The 19,117-nt window shown below is 38.3% G+C and overlaps 2 protein-coding genes across 3 annotated transcripts; one reads left to right on the top strand and one right to left on the bottom strand.

Annotated features, from left to right (window-relative positions):
* Window positions 1-175: 175 nt before the first annotated feature.
* Window positions 176-4,723, bottom strand: LOC136415103 (uncharacterized). Its single transcript, XM_066399517.1, has 8 exons — window positions 4,487-4,723; window positions 3,050-3,125; window positions 2,760-2,984; window positions 2,494-2,701; window positions 1,516-1,622; window positions 1,336-1,459; window positions 1,033-1,212; window positions 176-867 (listed from the first exon to the last, which is right to left on the bottom strand). Coding segments are annotated over exons 1-8 (1,107 nt in total). The 5' UTR covers window positions 4,489-4,723; the 3' UTR covers window positions 176-682.
* Window positions 4,724-6,723: 2,000 nt separating this feature from the next.
* LOC136415222 (polyamine-transporting ATPase 13A3-like) lies at window positions 6,724-19,117 on the top strand. 2 transcript variants are annotated; one of them, XM_066399697.1, is made up of 16 exons: window positions 6,724-7,642; window positions 9,398-9,808; window positions 11,580-11,803; window positions 12,030-12,214; window positions 12,272-12,418; window positions 12,471-12,675; window positions 13,584-13,821; window positions 13,888-14,192; window positions 14,250-14,450; window positions 14,556-14,886; window positions 14,973-15,208; window positions 15,392-15,533; window positions 15,591-15,743; window positions 15,802-16,032; window positions 16,091-16,168; window positions 16,224-19,117. In XM_066399697.1, exons 2-16 carry the CDS (start codon window positions 9,718-9,720, stop codon window positions 17,666-17,668), a joined length of 4,212 nt encoding a protein of 1,403 aa, XP_066255794.1. In that variant the 5' UTR covers window positions 6,724-7,642; window positions 9,398-9,717; the 3' UTR covers window positions 17,669-19,117. The 2 variants fall into 2 exon arrangements, with proteins under 2 accessions (XP_066255794.1, XP_066255795.1); XM_066399698.1 differs by lacking the exons at window positions 6,724-7,642; window positions 9,398-9,808 and adding an exon at window positions 11,363-11,500.

Consider the following 19,117-nt stretch of genomic DNA (forward strand, 5'->3'; position numbering starts at 1 on the left):
GTATTCAGATTCGTTGGCTCCTCACTAGATAACGCTTGGAGGACATAAACGGCATAAACATTATTTGAGCGGCGGTTTATTCTTGAAGGTAAGAGGATGGTGATTAAAAATTTCACCCTGGGCGCAAAAATTGCTAAGGCCGACCCTGTGGATGACGCACAATTATAACGAGCGATTGGTTAGTACTAGTTTTTATTTCAATAGGTATAAAAGGTGAGATTAACAAAAGATATATTAAAGAGCTTTTAACATACACAATAGAACAGATATGATATTGTTACAACGACTTTATTACAACTTACGATAATAAAGCTTTAAGCATTTATTCGCACAGCCAATTTTACAATATCTTATTTACAATAACTTCCGTAAATTTTTGGTTTCGAGTAACATATTTGAACATTTTAATTTTTGTATTGGTAAGTACGTATATTAATATTTAATAAAATCAGCGTTAAATAAAAGGTAAAGCAGGTAAAACCGACTAACCTCCATTATCATGCGTACAATATCGAAACAAAGTTGCATATAGGTCTGTGGCTGATACAGGAAAATAATTTCGTATATAAGTAGGTACCTAATTACAATCTTTATCGCTACAGAATCATCCCCTTCATTCACCCCTATCAAGTGAATCATTTAGCCTCAAAATTGCAGCCTCACTCCTAACTCTTAAACTCTCTTAAACTGAACCTAGTGGACCACCTTCGTTTTTCTGCGAAGCGTCCCTGGAGTGATTCTCATACTCCACCACCAATCCTTCGTCGTTAGGCTTCAAGGAGTCGCTATCAATATGCAATTTTACATCGGTGGGGGCCGCCACCATGGACCCATGAGGGCCCAGTACTAGATGCGTTACGTCCATGCCTATAAGCAAACCCTTAAATTAACTAAGGGTCAGATAGTCAATGTACTGTTAACTTTAACTAACACCTTAATGCCTGCCAGATTCTTTGTTTCTATGGAAACTAGCTTGATGTTAAAATTAACAGAAGATTCATAATTAGGCCCTAAAGTATGACAAATAGCTACCTAAATGCTGTTCCTCTCCAAGGTAATGATGCTGGTGATGGTCACCAGCGTGATGATGATGCGCGTGGTGTTGGTGGTGACTTTGATGGTGATGCTTGTTGCTGGAGTCATGAGCAGGCTTCAAGTCTGAATCTACCACATCGTTTGGGTGGGGAGCGACCCCCATGCCGATGTGAGAGCCTGAAGGGGAAGGAAAATGTTTTAAAAATGTACAGTAGTTTTAAATGCAGTTGATAATTTGCTTGTTCTTATATTTGTAATTAAGGTACATATCTGAAAACGCCTAGACTAATCCAAACTTACCTTTCTGGTGGCTAGGAGCGGGCTCCATCCCGAAAGCCTTAGGCGAATTTTCCAAGTCTTTAACAATCTTCTCATTTTTCTTCTCTGTGTCAAGGTACTTCTCCAAACTATCCGTTTCCGTATTCTGCAAACACATGAATAATTCAGTCTTCAAAGGGAACGAATCTTTCATCCACTTACCGCATTTTCAGCATTTTGATAAGTCTCGAACCACTTCTTAAGTTTATTTTTCAGCTTGACATCGTTTTCGAAATGCTGCTTCTTTGAATTCTGGGCATCGAACAGGTCTAAAATTTTCAACCATCATTCGAGTAAACCCCCAGACTTCATGATTCAATTCATGAAAAAAATGATCGGGGTAATGGCGGATTTACACTGCTCAAAAGAATCGAAGGAACAAGTATACTTTTGGCTATAATCTCTATATAATGACATTTATTCACAATAAATTCACATAAAATTTCTTCAATACCTTGTGTTACCACTACGAGAATTTAATAACAACACGGCAACATCTTGGCATACTCAAAATCGCCTTATTTATAGTGTGTTGTAATAAAAGTTACCACTGTTCCTGAAGATGTTCTGAAGAGCCAAATTGCCATGAGTACCATGAAATTGCCATGTTTTTACAGCATATCCCACACGTGCTCTATGAGATTAAAGTCGGGTGATTGTGGTGGCCAATTCATAAGTTACATCGTTCCTGAATTAACACGTAGCAGCCTGGCTAATGTGTGGACGAGCATTGTCATGCATATAGAGAAGTTCTAGGCAACAGCATATGCAAAAAGGACAACAGGTTTCAGCACATGGTCTTGGTACCGCACTTGGTTCGGCGTTTATGACATCAAACGAGTTTGTTTCGATGATGCAATGTGATATCACCTTGTACCATCATAGAACCTCTTCCATAATTAAGAACTTCCTGAAAATGCTTCTTCTGTTCTAACCGTCCTGTTTCACGCCTAACACGTTGTCTTGGGATATAAGGTTGAAATCCAAAGTGTGACTCATCTGTGAACAACACATTGGCCCTTTCTTCAATATGAGGATTTGTCAACAATTGTCCTTGTGCCCTAGATTATTTTGAGCAGTGTATGTAAAGACATGCTGCTGCTACTCCTATAAATGAAGAAATCTCTATTCGTCCAATACCTGGATGGATGTAGTCTTCACTGGGCCTACTGGTTTCCTGGTCCACGTACAAATGCATGGGTAGCTCCATGGTGTTGGTATCGTTAATGGCGCAATCCTCCACGCGGATCTTTCCGCAACTCTGACAAGAGCAATTCATGATCACCTGCACCCGCTTCTGCAGCACTTTAAGCTGTTCAGCATCGTTGGAATCGGCCTTCAAGTTCACCTAAAAAACCCCCTGTTCAAATGAATCCCTACAGGAACCTTATTGCTGGAAAACTGACGTGATAGCACCTAATTTCCGAAGGCTGGCAGCTATCGCAATAAGGTCCAATTAGTTCCCCGGGTTCTGCAGGTTCGCTTTTGGGGATGCTGTAGCTGAAACAAGCTCCCACACAGACGTTGTTCTGGATTGTGACGGGCTCGAAGCCTGGAGCCGAAACCACCTGCTGGATTTGCGTGGTCTGGCACCAGGAGTGCTTTTCTGGGTAGAGGACTATATTGTGGACCTGTGGCAGTTGCGAGAAGAGGGAAGGTGAATTAAGGTAACTAGGGGTTAAATTTTTAAACATACTTTGTGTTCCTGCTCGCCGAGGGCGGAAGCGGCGCAAAGCAGCAGGAGCAGCGAGAAGGTAGGCCCCAAGATAACCCTAGAATACATTTTGCTTTGAATGTTTTCTGACTATTTGCGTATTTCTTTAAGATTCTCGTTTCGCTGATCCTCAGCTATTTCGCCTCGTTGGCTTTAGAGCCCAATAAAGTCCGACCCTGTGTTTTTAAAAATTCCTTAAGAAGAGTTCAGACACGGTTTTGACAAAATTGACTATTGTTGTAGACGTCGATATGGATCTCAAGGAGGGAATGGCTGAAATCCTCGAAACCTGTCCTGTTGCTTAAAACAAGTTTTCTTCGCTGTACAGTACCAGAGAAGTACCCACTAAAACGTGATGTCTTTTCGCGTCCAATTCGAGATTATAATCTAAAAACTAGAACTTGCAGTACTAGTTTCCGCGATATACGTGCAAGCAGCCAACCAACGACAATATTAAATTACACTAGAATACATTTCAGGTCCAGTGGCGTGTCTTAGAAACAGTGGCTCGAGTGCGTTAAAAAGCGGGATCCATCTATAGATATTCGCCATTTAAACGACAATAAATGATTAGAATCACCTCAGGGGGTCTATATGATGGTACTCGACGTCCCAAAGGTTATCAATCAAGCTTTGAAAAAAAAAATCAAAATGAATGCCACAGCTAAATTCTATTTGCATAAATTAATATTTATGAGTAGGAATTCTTACATTGCTCGTTGAATGGGTTCCATATGCGATATTTTCTATTTGATTATTTTTGTCGCTAATTATGGATGGGGATTTTCACTACTTACATATATACCTTTTTAGTGTCAAAATGGTGAATGTGGCGTAAATTTTTCTTGAAATTTCACGCATTTCTCGATTTGTTTTTTGGGGAAACTACGCCACTGAGGAACTGAAACTCGCCACTCGGAAAACTGAAAGTTTGATTGGAGATACGAAGCACCAATTAGATCTAAGAAGCCAGTTGTAAAGTATTTTTTGGATGTTCGTAACCAAGGCACTAGAATTTTTCTACATAGCTTTGGCTTAAAAATTCTTATAAATTCGCCACATAGGTGCATTTAAAAGGAATGTACAGAGTGTTCTACATCTAACTGTACCCATGCATCGATATACATTAATTAAAAGGCTGCAGAAGAAACACTGCTCATTTATATAAAACATTATTAAAGGTACAGCACGTCGGGTTATGTGGTTCGCTCTATAGATTTTCAATTTTTGGATTAAAAATTGACTTTTTATGAAAAGAAAATTCCCAAAATGCTTCCAATTTTCCAAGAACATGAGACACTCTTACTGTGTGCAAGCACGCACATCACAAGATCTGCCACTTCTGACCTACTCGACTGTTGCAATAATTGTATCAACCCAATTTCTCGCTTTTCCTCTCCATCATCAATGCCCACTTACATCTCAAACAGCCTCACACTTTAACAGCACGGCAGTCCGAACTGGTCTCAAAGCTCATCACCACCTAAACCCAAATCATTTTGCTCAACAATCAAATCGATAATGCCAATTTATGGGTTCTTTATCTGGTTCTTTCTTATTACGAATAAGCGAAGTGGACTATCGGACGGCGCCGTGAGGTCAACTCGCGAGAAACAAACTGAGAATCGGAAACCGCTGCCCGCGAAGGTAACTTGTTGATCTCGTAAAAAAGAACACCTGTTGGGAAGGTGAGAGAGGTGGACTTATGGGGGCGAGAGGGGGATTTTGTCGTCGAAAACGTTTTGCACATGGAAATCAACAAGGATGTGATAGGTACCTGCTATTGAATTACTTGGGAACGTGAGGGACCGGAGAAGATGCAGTGACTGGTCTCATCAACCTCATTAAATGCTAAGTAGCATAAGGAAATTAACATGCTTTTAAGGCAAGTGGTACTAGGAACAGCTACTGTTTTAAAATTTTCATGGCTTCCCTTCAATCCACCCATCAAGAGTCGGGGATACCCCAGCCAACAGATCAAAGCGGCTAATGAGAGAGGTCTCCCATCAGAGAATCAGTGGGGACTTTCCCAAGGAATATAGCGCGAATAAATAAGGGCCATAGTGTGAGACTTAGGGCATCTCGTTACTGAGTATATTTTTAAGATCTTGTCGATCAAGGCAGTTTTAATTGGACCACCCTTTATATGTAGTTGAACCGCTGCTTAAGGTGAGCTTCGAGGCATGAAATAAATATTTTTAGAGTTTCTTAGACCACTTTCACGCATTTATCTTTACCATTTATTGTAGGTGAGTCATAATGTAACCTGCAAGGTTATAGATAAAAGGTTCTATTTTTACATGTGCACTACCTAGCTTTTAGTAGAGAGGTACGCTGATTGTTAACATCCTTTGTATAAAATATGTACAATTACATGATTTTATACGCGTTTTTCTGCCAATGTATTACGAGTCGACGTAGACACGCTTTCGTACTGTTAATAGAGAATCTACCTATCTATACTACGTATAATAAAATAAATTAGTGCAGCATCTAACTGAGCCGACCCACAGATTGTATGCAGATGAGTAAGAAAAAGTAATAATTTTTCTAACGATTAGCATAACCAGAACTAAACCAAAAGTATCTGTGAAAGCCGAAATGTATATCTAAATATGAAAATATAGCTGAATTTATTGATCGGAATTAATAGGTACATCGTTCATCTCTGCATCTCATCAAAGGAATTTTTAAACCGGGACGTGCACTATTATAGTAATTACTGCATAACTAAATGTACGAATTACACAATATTCACTGTCACATCATGTAACGTAGAAGTAGGAATTATTACTCATTATATTATGTTCCGATAGTAATAGTGCCTAGTTCACTAGTGGTTGGGTACTGCACGTCTGTCTTGTTGGGAAACGGCTTTCTATCTCACGTGCCGGGAAATGCTTAAATAATTCCCCGGTGCAAGTAATTATTGTGGTGTTTAAGAAAAAAACTCTACAGTTATATTGAGAATCGTGCATGTTGAATTAATGATCTCTTTAAGGCTAAAGTGATCTTCATCGTCTGTTTGGTATAGTTTGCTAAGCTTATAAACACTCCCCCTAGTAAGATATAATGCTAGATGCCTAATATTTAGGAGCTATCAGCTATTTTCAAAGAGCTTTTCAAAGATATCTTGCTCAATAATTAGGAACGGATGAGAAATTATTAATTAGATAGCTAATTTTCAGCTTTATGATTAGTATAAATCAGTCATAAAGCAATAATTTGCTAAATGCGGGTGCATCACAGTTGAATTACTGGAAATCTCTCTTTGCTGGAATAATTTTGAGGCGAAGACGGTCCTGTGCTTTCTGTTGCGAGATATTCAGATGTTTTGCTTTGGAGTAGGATGTGTCATGCGCTTATTAAGTATTTTGATTCTGTTTAGAAGCAACCTTTAACCAGATTATAAAAGCGGAAATAGCTTTAAAATTGCTCTGTTTTATGTATTAGAAATAAGATTTCATATACTCTATCTTCCCTCTTTTTGTAAGGCGCGATTTCACTTTCCAAGCTAAAAGTATTTTCTCTCTCTTTCTGCACTCCTAAGCAGAGATTGCAATAAACAAAGCTAACCTGTGTCCCATGAGAAATTCAAGGCTGTAACCGGCGCATCCGCATAATCCTCTATTTGAATTGTTGTTTCTTCAACCAGAGGTCGCTTTTGTCCGAAAGCTATTTTTATTTGGCGAGTGTGGTGAATTTGCCAATTTTCATTTCGACCTGTCTCTCGTCTCTTGCTTGCCGCGCTCGTGTCGTGTGATTGAATTGTTTCTTACCTGATTTTTCTTTAATTTCCGATAACCGTCAAGTTCGTAATAGTTGGAACCTGAAGTGTGTTTGGTTGGATTGAATGCCCAAATCTCTGTCGCACATCGTATCGAATCGCAAAACAGTTGCAAACCTCTGGAAATTCAAGGCCTGCTGTGGTGGAGATTTTCTTGTGGCGCAAGTCCTAAATAAAGGTGTTCCAGCCCGTTGATTTTCGATTTTTAAGTACGAAAATGAAGATTTATAAACTTTTAATATTAATTGAAATTATTAGAAGCTCCAAGACTGTTTTTCAGTGTGATAACTCGTTGTAAAAGGGCCCCCCTTTTCACGGAAAGTGAGGTTAATACCGCGAACTGATTCCAGGAACCTGTGACGTAACTGAGTTGCTCATAAAGGCAAATTCCTGCTAGTGACTAATCAATTAAGTGGAAGACATTTAAGAAGGATTTTAGGATTGCCCATTTACGACCTAATAAACCAAACATTTCCGAAACAAGGATTTTGGAATTTACCGTATCTTCTATTGTTAATTTAATGCATCTTCACAATTCGCTCCCTATTATGTATTCAAGTGATTTTAACAAATACATTAAGGTGGTTTGTGGGAAATATTTGGATAGGATTTGCGAGATTTCCGCAAACAAAATGCACCAAATTGAATGCTCCTTCTTCTCCACTGAGGCAGCCTACCGAGCAAAGAACGATCCTGGGGATTGACAGAGGCTGCTCCCCACATCTTATTATGCTTATTTGACACATATTTGATGTCTTCTAATGGTTTGATGGAGTTGTGTGTAAAAGGTGAGTATCTCCCTTTCAAGTAAATAAAGAAAACATGCCTTATGTAACATGTCATGGGACAGTTGCGTTGAAGCCTGTCAGTGAGGTCAGGCTCACTTAAAATTAAGATTAATATATGACTGTCTGTCTACCTCTATTGGGTACTTAAATTGTGTTACATAATGAAATCACAATTTTAATTATCTAAAAAAGAGACTGATAAGATATCACTTCTATGTAAAGAATGTAGGACATATGGGAGGCACTTGTAGTTTTTAATAGCTAGCTTTAAACCTGTAGCTGTTTTTAATTTTTTGTCTGTCAAAATATTGCTTTCAGTTATCATTGCAGTTGCTCTCAGTAGCTCAAGTAATAATCAAAGGGTATTCAATTGAGTAAATTTCAGTGTAAGTGAGTGCAAATAGTTTCTACTATCATATAAAACCCACGATTTGGGGGTAAATGTAATGGTAGAATAAAAAGAGCCAAGAGAAAGGGCTTTAATATATCATTAGATTGCCCTTCAGTGAAGATGCACCATGGTAAATTTCACCTACAGATCAGCTGCAGTGTACTCTTCATTGTAGCCACAAGAAATAGGGAGGCAGGGAGGAGGGAAAATTACAGGTAGGTACCTATAATTTTCCATCAGATTATTGGGAATATTACTTGAAATTCTTTAATATTGGTATGAATTCTTACATGGTTTAATGAATAAATAATGGATTAGCCCTAGATTGTTATTAACTTAATTGTCTTCATTTCTATAGAACACGACTTGAGTGTACAGAACCTAGTGGCAAAACACTAGGTACTAAGATACACACTAACAACCAAATAATATCATTTCATTGGCAATGGAGGAGTTATCATAAAAAAACAGAGTATTGAGGTGTAGCTTGATGCGCTTGATGGTAACTTCTTTGCAAAAGGAATGAAGGAAGAAACGGAATGAGAGGGGTCAAGAATTTTGAGGCTAATTCGGGATGTATTGCTTCGAAGAGGTGTTGAGGTCTAGATGTTAGTTCTGGTAACTGTATCACTAGTGAACGGACTAAAATTCAGATCTAAAGGCCGCGCGAATCATGGGACAACAACCCACGTCGCTATTGCCCTCTGGCAGCTCAGGAAACGGGCTTCTGCAAGGACATCATACTCCAAGGTAGCTGTTGGAAACCTCACTGCCATGTACTCATTTATTATTATTATGTTATAAGTTTTTGAAATATAATAATCCAAAAATATACCAACAATTCTTATAGATCTTGAGTCAAATCTACTGAAACCCACGTCGAAATCTCCTCTGAAACAACTCATAATTCCCAAGTATTAGGAATCGTCAAAATCTTTGATATAACGAGTTTAGAATTTCAGTGCCAAATTTTCCGTAGCAGCACGAGAAGTCGCTCATGATTATTGATGAATTACAGCCAACATTCCTTATAGATATTTTCACGGAATGTTAAATTTATAGGAAATTAAAGATTAAAGAAAATCGTTTTAAATCTCTTAAAATTGATGATAAATATGTGATAAGCCGAAACCATCTTTCAAGAGGCGTCTGTTATCTGTAATAATATCTATTGCCTGTTCTTAACAAATCCACGCGATAAAGTGCCTCCTCGATATATCTGTTAAGCATGGTAAGATCATGCCTGTTTAATATAATTCAAGGCAACTGTCACCTGCTGGAGATAAGGTATTGTTACTGGCAAGTGTGTTAATGCAACACTTAAAGATTTATGAAGAGTTCAAAGCATTTTTTGTCTTTTTCAGATCTCTATACTAAAGAGTAAACCACTTATCTCAGTGTCACTTGTTTGAGTTCATAGAATATGTGGCTGAGAGTACGCCGAAAAAGGAGGGAAGAGATTTCTGCGGGAGATATCGAATAGTGTCTGCGAATAAGCGCTATTTGGAACTTATTTTTTTTATTAGACTGTGTGTATGTGGTCTTCGGGAGACTAAACTGATACTGCGAGCGCAAGTGTTTTGCAATAAGACTCGTCCAGCTGATAGTGCACTAATCGTTTAAATAATTATACGTCGTAAGCTTAATTGTTAGAGTGATTGTTGTAATATTTAGTGATTCGACAATGGGAGGTGACAATATATTTTCGATGTTCTTCAAGAAGAAGAAGGGACCCAACTTGCGGACCTTGGAGCAGATTGAGGGCCTGTTGGGAGGTGTGTACAAAGCAGTTTTGGTAGTAGAAGTCGGTTAATTTTCTTTAGACCGATTGCATAAAGTTTTCTGCTTATCGCAAGATGGCATTTCCCACTATCAATTTATTTGCCTGATTACGAGGCATTAGAAAAAATGATAAATGCTTGACTTATCTTACTAATTGTAAAGCCCAAGTCATCCGTTCCAGGTAGTTAATCTATTATTAAGTCGATGTACTTGATCGATTATCATCGATTATTGAATTTTTTAGGTAGTTAAATTATAATAACGATTTAAATTCCTCTTGAAATAGTACTTCACACATCACAATGCAATTTTTACCACACAAATCCCGGCTCAAATCGCAAATTATATCATCTATGTTTCTTGACCTATGAACCCTGCAAATAATATTATGTACTTTCATTGAAATTGGATTCAAGCCCGATGCTACTGGATTCAATCGCCGTCACATCCCAATCACTACAGTGCCTTGTTTCGTGGCTTATTGATTTAAGCTCTTACGCAATATTTTTCTTATGAATTAGACTGAGTCAGTTTCAGAGTTAAGACACCGCAACAAGCTAAGTTAAAATGCATAACACAATCTGGTGTTTTCTGATGGTTAATTTGTTATTATTCTATTGTAATTAACTGGGAATCCCTTGATAGTTTTTAATCGGATTGATCGTGGTTTGCAAGGTGACATCCACGGAATATTAATAATTTAAGTGCCTTAAACATGGGTTGTCTTCTTCAGGGAATTTCCCATAAGTCAAACGGGCTATGTAGAATCAGTGTATGTGCCTACACATATTAAAGTGGATTTTCTTAATCCTAAACACACGTCCGAAACCGAAAAAATACTCTGGAGAGTAGTTAGACCTCTATAGCTACATATATCACGAAATTTCCTCAGTTATGAGTACGATGAGAACAGTTTTACGAAACTCTTGATAACCTATTGCTCTATAGGTAATAAACCACTATTAATCCCTTTGAATTTCTGTGTCTGACCCCTTCCGAGCTGGGAATTATCTAACGCTTCCCTTGGGCCACTGCAGGGCTTTTCTGCTTAAAGAACTGACTGCCTTGTCCGTGCAAATATGCCAGCCATTTATATATGTTTCTTGACCTTTCCCTCCGATTTTTTCATCGTATCGCAAAATCATGTATGGAACTCGATAAGAAAAACAATTTTACGCAACTCGTGCCATTTTTAGAGAGAAATCATGAAATTGCTTAACTAGTTTAAGAACACACGAGTAACAAAGTACTACCTCATAGCCATACTCATGGTTTTACTTAATGAGGAGTTTTTCATTCTATAATCTTCCCCGAGCCACCCAGAATAATTAATAAGTGTAGTAAATTGTACTTACCGCATGGCTGTAGAAAAATCATTTTAAATCATTAGTGTGCCTTAAACAAGGTCTTAAACGGACAAATTTGCGAAAAAGAAAGAGAAGAAGAGAGAATCAGGACTCTCATCGTTATCTCAGTATTAACTTTTACTTAAGTACCTTGGCACCGTTTACGTCACTAATCCCCAGACTTATCAGCACCACAATCACTTCATATCTCAAACCTGTTCAATTCCAACACGCTTCAAAGGTATCTGATTATAATTTGAAATGTATTCAGTTTGCAAAACTTCCTTTCTACTATAATATTATTAGTTGTGATCTTGATGAAATATTATATTGGAAATGGTAAGTCCCACGCCATAATACAGATAGCATTAATTTAAGCAACTAATGAGAAATCTACCACGTTGCACCCTTATTACAGGAAATCATTCAAATGATTACAAAATGTTCATCAACAAGGGCCAAGACGACGAAATGGAAATATTCTACTATCGTATCAGCCAAGTGAAAACAGCTTTAACGTATTTGGGCTTTGTGTTTACCTGTGGACTACTCAGGCTGATCTACCATTGGGTACCGTACTTATATTTGCTGTCCACTTGTGTTAATTGCAAGATTAATGAAGCCGAGAAGATGCTGATAGTGGTAAGTGGAAACGAGAAAAAGAAGGAAAAGACTAGAATGGCTGTTTGTGTATTTAAAGAGCATGAATTCATCGCTCAAGAATATACAAAAAAATTATATAAATCATAAATAATGCTATAAGGTATTTACAAAATAATTACTTGAGGAAGTATGTATAGGTGGATGTTTTTATCTGAACTAAAGAGATTTCTGGCCGTCCATTTTACATTACTTTGCATTTCTCCAGGAGCTGTATAACGGAAAACACAAAATTTACCATGTGAAGCCACTGAAGGTACTCACCCCCGAATCTGTGGCCAAAATGAAACACGAAGATGACGTGTTGCACCACCAAAATAACAGTGAGGACATTGTCCTGCCTCAGGCGTTGTCGGTTCATTTGGAAAAGGGTGAATTCCGGGATATGGACAAGTGAGTAATATTTTTAATCAGTTTAAGTACTGGATAATGAAAGCCGATGTTTTCCAGATTAATATTGTTTAGCGTGAAAAAAGTGACCTATTTGTACGATACTACTAAAGGACAATTTGTGAAATTAGCCGGCTTGGATAATGGGGTCCCTTGTGACGTCTTCCATCAATACAAGCCGTTAACGGCCAGCGAGAATTTTATGAGGTATTTTGAGACATAATTGGTTTGTGAATTATGAGTAAGTATTTCTTTGCAGGCGGCTCGTTTACGGGGCCAACCTGATCCTGGTCAAAGAGTCGTCCATAGGAACTTTACTTTTTTTGGAAGTTCTTAATCCGTTCTACATCTTCCAACTCTTTAGTTTCATTTTGTGGTTTAGCGACGAGTACTATTATTATGCTGCTGCCATTATGTTTATGTCGGTGTTTGGAATTGTAATGTCAGTCAGACAGACTAGGAAGGTGAGTTTCAAGAGCACATTGACACATCAAACTAAATTAAACTAAGATTGGTACGCACAAGTTCAATAAGTGGCTTATTACGATATGAATTTTTTATCTGTCTCTTATATGAGTGTGTAATCTCAACGACCATTGCAACAACGTAACAACTAATGCACGTGAATTATATTTTATTGAATGTTGTCCCTTTATTCATAAAAAATTTGAATTAAAACGAAAAATGTTTCTTGAAAATATGGCGAATACGACTGTTATCTACATCGATTCCTCACGTATAGGTATTGAAGTCTACTATGGTCAAACGTATTTGTTATTTATAAATATTTAACTATTTACCTGCAAGAAAGCGAATATTGCGTCGTTACAAATTATGTTTAGATTAGAATAAGTGTCCAGTATGGTCACAGCAAGAGACAAATGTTTAATTGAAGAAAGAAAATATTTATGGAAACGACTGCAATGTTTCGAACCATAGATCTCTGATTAGGGTTCAGTAAAGTTTCTTAACAATAATGTTGTAGTTGCAGTAATTCATTGTATTGGCTGCAAATCAACACAATAGAGCACAAAGTAAAGGGATTTGTCCCGACAGTATGAAGCAAAATACACATTAACAATAGGTTGAAAATTCTTTTATCTAAATCCAGATGTTCCGGGAATTAATTAATTGTTACCATTAGTGATAACCAGTAACTTGTATTATTCTGTGAAATAGGTTAATAATTGATTCATTCACGTTGCTTTAATTTTTAGAAATCAGGATTTATTAATTAAGAGGATATTGTTTCAATAACAACTTCCTAGTATATATACATAAATATAACAAGGAATTTTTCAAGTTTTAGATTCAAAGAAGTTTAGCTTTCGAATATTTGTTCCGAATATTAAGCATACATTTTTCCTTGCAGAACCAGCGTAACTTGAAATCAACGGTTCACTCAAGTGACGTTTGTACCGTGCTTCGCCGCCCTCCTAAAGCGGCCAATTACGATGAACTGAACGATCATGGATACACAACAGAAACAGTGTCGACAGACCTCTTGGTTCCTGGAGACATAATGGAGGTACCCTCTCATGGATGCGTGATGCATTGCGATGCTATCCTGTTAACTGGGAATTGTATTTTAAATGAAGCAATGTTGACAGGTAAGAAGAAGGAATTAATGAAGTCATTTCCACAGTGAATATTTGAATGAAAATGTTATGTTCTAGGAGAAAGCGTTCCAGTAACTAAAACATCCCTGCCCAACTTCTCCAACCTAATCTACGACCCCAAAGAGCATGCCAGACACACGCTCTTCTGCGGCACTCAAGTGATACAGACTCGTTATTTCGGCAATGAGAAAGTCTTGGCTGTAGTCATCCGTACCGGTTTTTCTACCTCCAAAGGAAGCTTGGTTCGTAGTATTTTATATCCGCCCCCGGTGGATTTCCGCTTCGAGAAGGACAGCTACAAGTTCGTGCTCTTTTTAGCCGTAGTGGCTACCATTGGGTTTATTTACACGTTGGTGTCAAAGGTACTTTTGAAATTTCATCTTTGTTTTATTAAGTTTTTCAACGTTAAACGAAAATAGATTTTGCATGGAGTTCCTGCAAGGGAAATTGTTCTTCAAGCCTTGGATTTGATCACCGTGGTAGTACCTCCAGCTTTGCCTGCCGCCATGACTGTGGGGAGGTTGAACGCGCAGATACGGCTCAAAAACAAGAAGATTTTTTGCATTTCGCCAAGAACCATTAATGTTTCTGGGAGTATTAATTGCGTTTGTTTTGATAAGGTAAGAACAGGACTAGTTGACAACGCTTTGCGATGACCTTTTTTGATTCTCCGCCCATTTAAATAAACTTTTTCTCATTGTTTTTTCCTTTTTCATGTTTTCTAGACTGGTACATTAACAGAGGACGGTCTTGATCTGCTTTGCGTAGTACCGGTAGATAAAACCACCTTCAAAACGTCCATAGAGAGTGTAGAAAACATGACCTATGACACTTTTTTGTATGGTTTGGTCTGCTGTCATTCGCTAACCATAATTGACAAGCAAATAGTCGGAGACCCATTGGATTTAAAGATGTTCGAGTCGACTAAATGGGTGATGGAAGAAATGAACGACGTGGCCGATAGTAACAAATTCGACATGCTTTTTCCGACTGTACTGAAACCGCCCAAGAATCGGGCGTCAATTAACCAAAATCTTACAGAAGAGCCCCAAATTGGTAAGTTAAATTAGGTCTTTCGTTGTAAAATTTGATCTTAAAACTGTGGATATATGACTGGTAATATGTTTGTTTCTTTGTTAAAGGTATTTTGAGGGAGTTTCCCTTTTCGAGCAGCTCTCAACGCATGGGAGTGATCGTAAGACGGCTAAATGGCACCCATTTTGAGTATTTCTGCAAGGGATCACCGGAAATGATATTGAATTTCGTGAAGAAAGAGACGGTGCCCGCCGATTTCCATGACATATTAGAGAGCTATACCCAGGAGGGCTATAGAGTCATTGCTATGGCCCATAAAGAGTTGCGGTTGAGTTACATAAAGGTGAAGAATATAGAAAAACTGTGCATATAACAAAATAATGTTATACTAGGTTTTTCTGAAAGGTGATCCCCTCACCAAGTAATAAATATCATAGGTCTTGGAGAGAGACATATGTACGACAACAACTACTTTTAAAACACACTTTTCATGTTTTTGTTTTACTCAATTCCCATTTCAATTCAGGTACAAAAAGTCCAGCGTGAAGTCATAGAGACAGACCTAAATTTCTTGGGTCTAATCGTTCTAGAGAATCGATTGAAACCCGAAACTTTCCCAAGCATACAAGCCTTGAACGAAGCCAATATGAGGGTGATTATGGTCACTGGTAAGTATTCTCTACCGCTTTTCATTTAATTTAGTTACTAAAGTTTGCGTGCTATAGGTGACAACATATTAACAGCCATCTCAGTAGCCAAAGATTGCGACATCGTCCTACCTTCTCAAAGCATCATAACGGTGAACAGTGATAGTAGTAATCCCCCGAGTCTGTACTATACTCTTACCACGACAAAAAATCGCACGAAAGCCATCAAAGGTACGTTAACGAAAACTGATTTTTTTTTTGCTGAACTGCTCCAGGATCCCCTTTATAGATGCCTCAGTAATATCGAACTCCATAAGCGCTGTCAGTCTGGAGACCTTGGAGAGCCAGCTGCACACAAATTCGATCAGCACAGCTCACGACCAACAGATTGTTCGGACCAGCAACGGAATGGTTAGAAGTGCAGGAATATTGAACAATTACAGGTTTGCCATGACTGGAAAGACATGGGGCGCAGTCAAGGAGTTTTACCCGGAACTGCTGTCGAGGATTTGCACCAGAGGTAAGCGAGTTTTTTTTCGTTAAGTGGATATGGCAATACCTAGGAATTTCATTTGTAGGGACGATTTTTGCTAGAATGTCCCCCGAACAGAAGCAACAATTGGTGCAGGAGTTACAAAGTTTAGGATATTATGTTGGTGAGTATGAGATTGAAATAAAAAAAATAAAACGATTTAATCGTTTTTTCTTCAGCTATGTGCGGTGACGGTGCGAACGACTGTGGTGCCCTCAAGGCGGCCCACACCGGCATCTCTTTATCTGAAGCTGAGTCTAGCGTAGCATCACCCTTCACTTCCAAGAATCCCAACATAACTTGCGTTTTGGATGTAATTCGAGAAGGGCGTGCCGCTCTTGTGACCAGTTTCGGCATCTTCAAATACATGGCTGGCTATTCTTTATGTCAGTTCGTTTCCGTGCTGATTCTTTATTCGATACAAAGCAATCTGACAGACATGGAGTTTTTATATATCGATCTGTTCATTATCTCCATATTCGCATTTTTCTTCGGGAAAACTGAAGCTTACCCGGGAAAACTGCACAAGCACACCCCACTGAGTAGTCTGATAAGTTTGTCTCCGATTCTATCGCTAATGATGCATGTGCTTTTGGTAACGATATTTCAAGTAGCTGCTTTGGAACATCTTCGAATGGAACCATGGTACGAACCATTTAATTCTACCGATGTGGAAAAAGTGGCCTGTCACGAGAACTTCACCATTTTTACAGTTTCCAGCTTCCAGTATATTATCCTGGCCATAGTGTTCTCCAAGGGATACCCATACAGGAAGAGCATGTTCACCAATTACGGATTTATAATTTCATCCTTTGCAGTCACTGGCATTTCCGTGTACCTAGCAGTGTATCCTTCGCAGTTTTTCAAAGACTGGTTCGAGTTGGAGGTGCCCAAAAGCCTGGACTTCCGTCTGTATATGTTAGGATATGCGGCAGCTAATTTTGTGCTTAGTATCTTGGTGGAACAATTCTTCATAGAGAGGCTACTTTTCCAGCATTTACGCTTTAGATTCCACAACGTAGACAAATCTAAGAAGCGATACATGGCAATAGAGCGGGAGCTGAACAGGGACAGTAGGTGGCCGGTATTAACGTCAGACTTTAAGAGTGCTGCCAGTCCGTTAACGCCTGCTCCTGAATGCCACGCTGAAATTGTTGTGGAGCGCCAGAACAAATTCGATAAGAACCACGTACTGAATAAGCTATTTGACAGCGGCAGTGGTCTGGCTTCGGATGGGAACTCCACCTTCACTACTCCGACTCACATTTTGGGGACTCCAAATCACGAATACGGCACTCCCATTCATCAGCTACCGTTCCCTTCTAGCCCCAGCAGAAGCGACACTTTTAAGTCGGTCAGCAACAATCAGAGTAGCTACGACATGGCCAGCTCTGAGCTGAACATCCCAGATATACCTCTTGACGACGATGTGGTGGTCATGTCGAGAACCTCCAGGAAAAATTCAGTAAACATATGTTTCGTAAAGGAGGACGAGGCTGCGATGCGGCATTCGCCGCAGGCTTATTCTCACTTTAACGCGTTCGGTATCAGTAAGAGTCCTCCCGAAGGCAGGAACGAGGAGAATTTAAGATTAGAGTTAAACAATTTCGATATCAATAGGTGATATGATGTGGTTCGGTTTAGGGTTTGTTTTCAGAACGATTTTATAGTCGGCGGAAAATCGGGAATTTCATGGAGTTTGCGGGGTGAGGGTTTGGGTTCCTTTGGCTTATTGGGCTGAAACAAAGTCATGGGCAAAGTATAAACTCGCGTATTCGAGATTAGGATCAAGATGGTTGTGCTCGAATTCAAACGTTTCTAGCTCATATTATCAATTAAATTTAATCAAATGTTCTTTCCAGTGTACGTTTCGTACGACAGTCTGACAGTCAAACGTGAACTTAATGAATTTGAAGACAGAAAAATCAACATAAAATTGTCTAGAACTGTCCGTTTAAGCGGCAGAGAAGTAAATCGGGCACACACGAGATATTGCGGTAGTTACCAATCTCTGGATATTTAAAATAGCCGTGAGAATGGATTAAGGCACCCAGTTAGAGTTTTACGATTCAGCATGATAAGTTGGAGTTGATATGTTTTATAACCAATTTATCGAACTGGAGAAATATTGAGGAATCAGGCTGTCTGAGCTAATGGTTTAAATTCAGTACTTAATTTACTCTGCCTTAGATTTTGTGAGAATTCCCGATTGTTACCAAACATAGGTATTATGTTTTTTAAGCAAAAAATTAGTTTTCTATTAACCTATAGTTGTTGAAATTTACTAGGTAAGTACTTAATCTTCGTGATACCAGTAAAGTATTTTGAAGTACTGGTATGATAGTATAAAAAATTGGTTACGCGCTTCCCTTTTTAATGACCGACATCTTCATATACTGTAGATGCACAATTTTTAAAATACTTCACATTTTGATTACATTTAAGTGTAAGTTACGGTATTAATTGTCTAGTTAGAATGCAATTTCTATTGGGTTTAATATTGTTTGGTAATTTTTATCGTTATACATGAGATGTCCTTTTAAGTATTAAATCGATAAGATTTTTCTTCTGTAAGAAAGTAACTATTTACTTACTTCTGCTATGCAAGCTGTACTAACATCTAAGTATTAATTCACTGTTATTGGCTTTTTAAGACCATAAGATTAGTCAAATTTGTTGTATCATATTAGGGCATTTTACTTAATTTACACATACTTTTTTTATTACTTACAATAAATTATTAACTTCTAGTCGTCTAGCGAAGTGCGAAGTGCTGAATCACCTAAAGAAAAGACTTTCCCAAAATCCTGAATTACAAAGCGTGACAATTGTTAGTAAGAACCCTGAAACGTAACATATTAAGGATAGACTATTCACGTATTCCTTCAATTTAAGCTCAAAGCTGCTGTAAGTTTTTGTCAATTGCATTTAGCTAAGTTCAGGAGCCGGGAAAAATGTAAAGAAAATAATTTGTGCTTTGATTTTGGAAGCACCATAAATTCCTATTTGTTACCAAATTGTTCACTATAGCTAAGCATGCCAACGCATGTGAATAGAACTTAGGCCAGTCGAA

This window comes from Euwallacea similis, chromosome 19 (genome assembly GCF_039881205.1).
Source record: "Euwallacea similis isolate ESF13 chromosome 19, ESF131.1, whole genome shotgun sequence".
Taxonomy (NCBI): Eukaryota; Metazoa; Arthropoda; class Insecta; order Coleoptera; family Curculionidae; genus Euwallacea; species Euwallacea similis.

Coding starts and splice junctions, on each gene's coding strand:
- LOC136415222 (XM_066399697.1), top strand. CDS start 9,718: ATGGGAGGTGACAATATATTTTCGATGTTCTTCAAGAAGAAGAAGGGA. Junction 14,193..14,249: donor TTTACACGTTGGTGTCAAAG/GTACTTTTGAAA, acceptor AAACGAAAATAG/ATTTTGCATGGAGTTCCTGC. Junction 16,033..16,090: donor GTCGAGGATTTGCACCAGAG/GTAAGCGAGTTT, acceptor TTTCATTTGTAG/GGACGATTTTTGCTAGAATG.
- LOC136415103 (XM_066399517.1), bottom strand. Junction 2,702..2,759: donor CGGAAATTAGGTGCTATCAC/GTCAGTTTTCCA, acceptor GGGGTTTTTTAG/GTGAACTTGAAGGCCGATTC. Junction 1,623..2,493: donor TGAAGACTACATCCATCCAG/GTATTGGACGAA, acceptor TGAAAATTTTAG/ACCTGTTCGATGCCCAGAAT.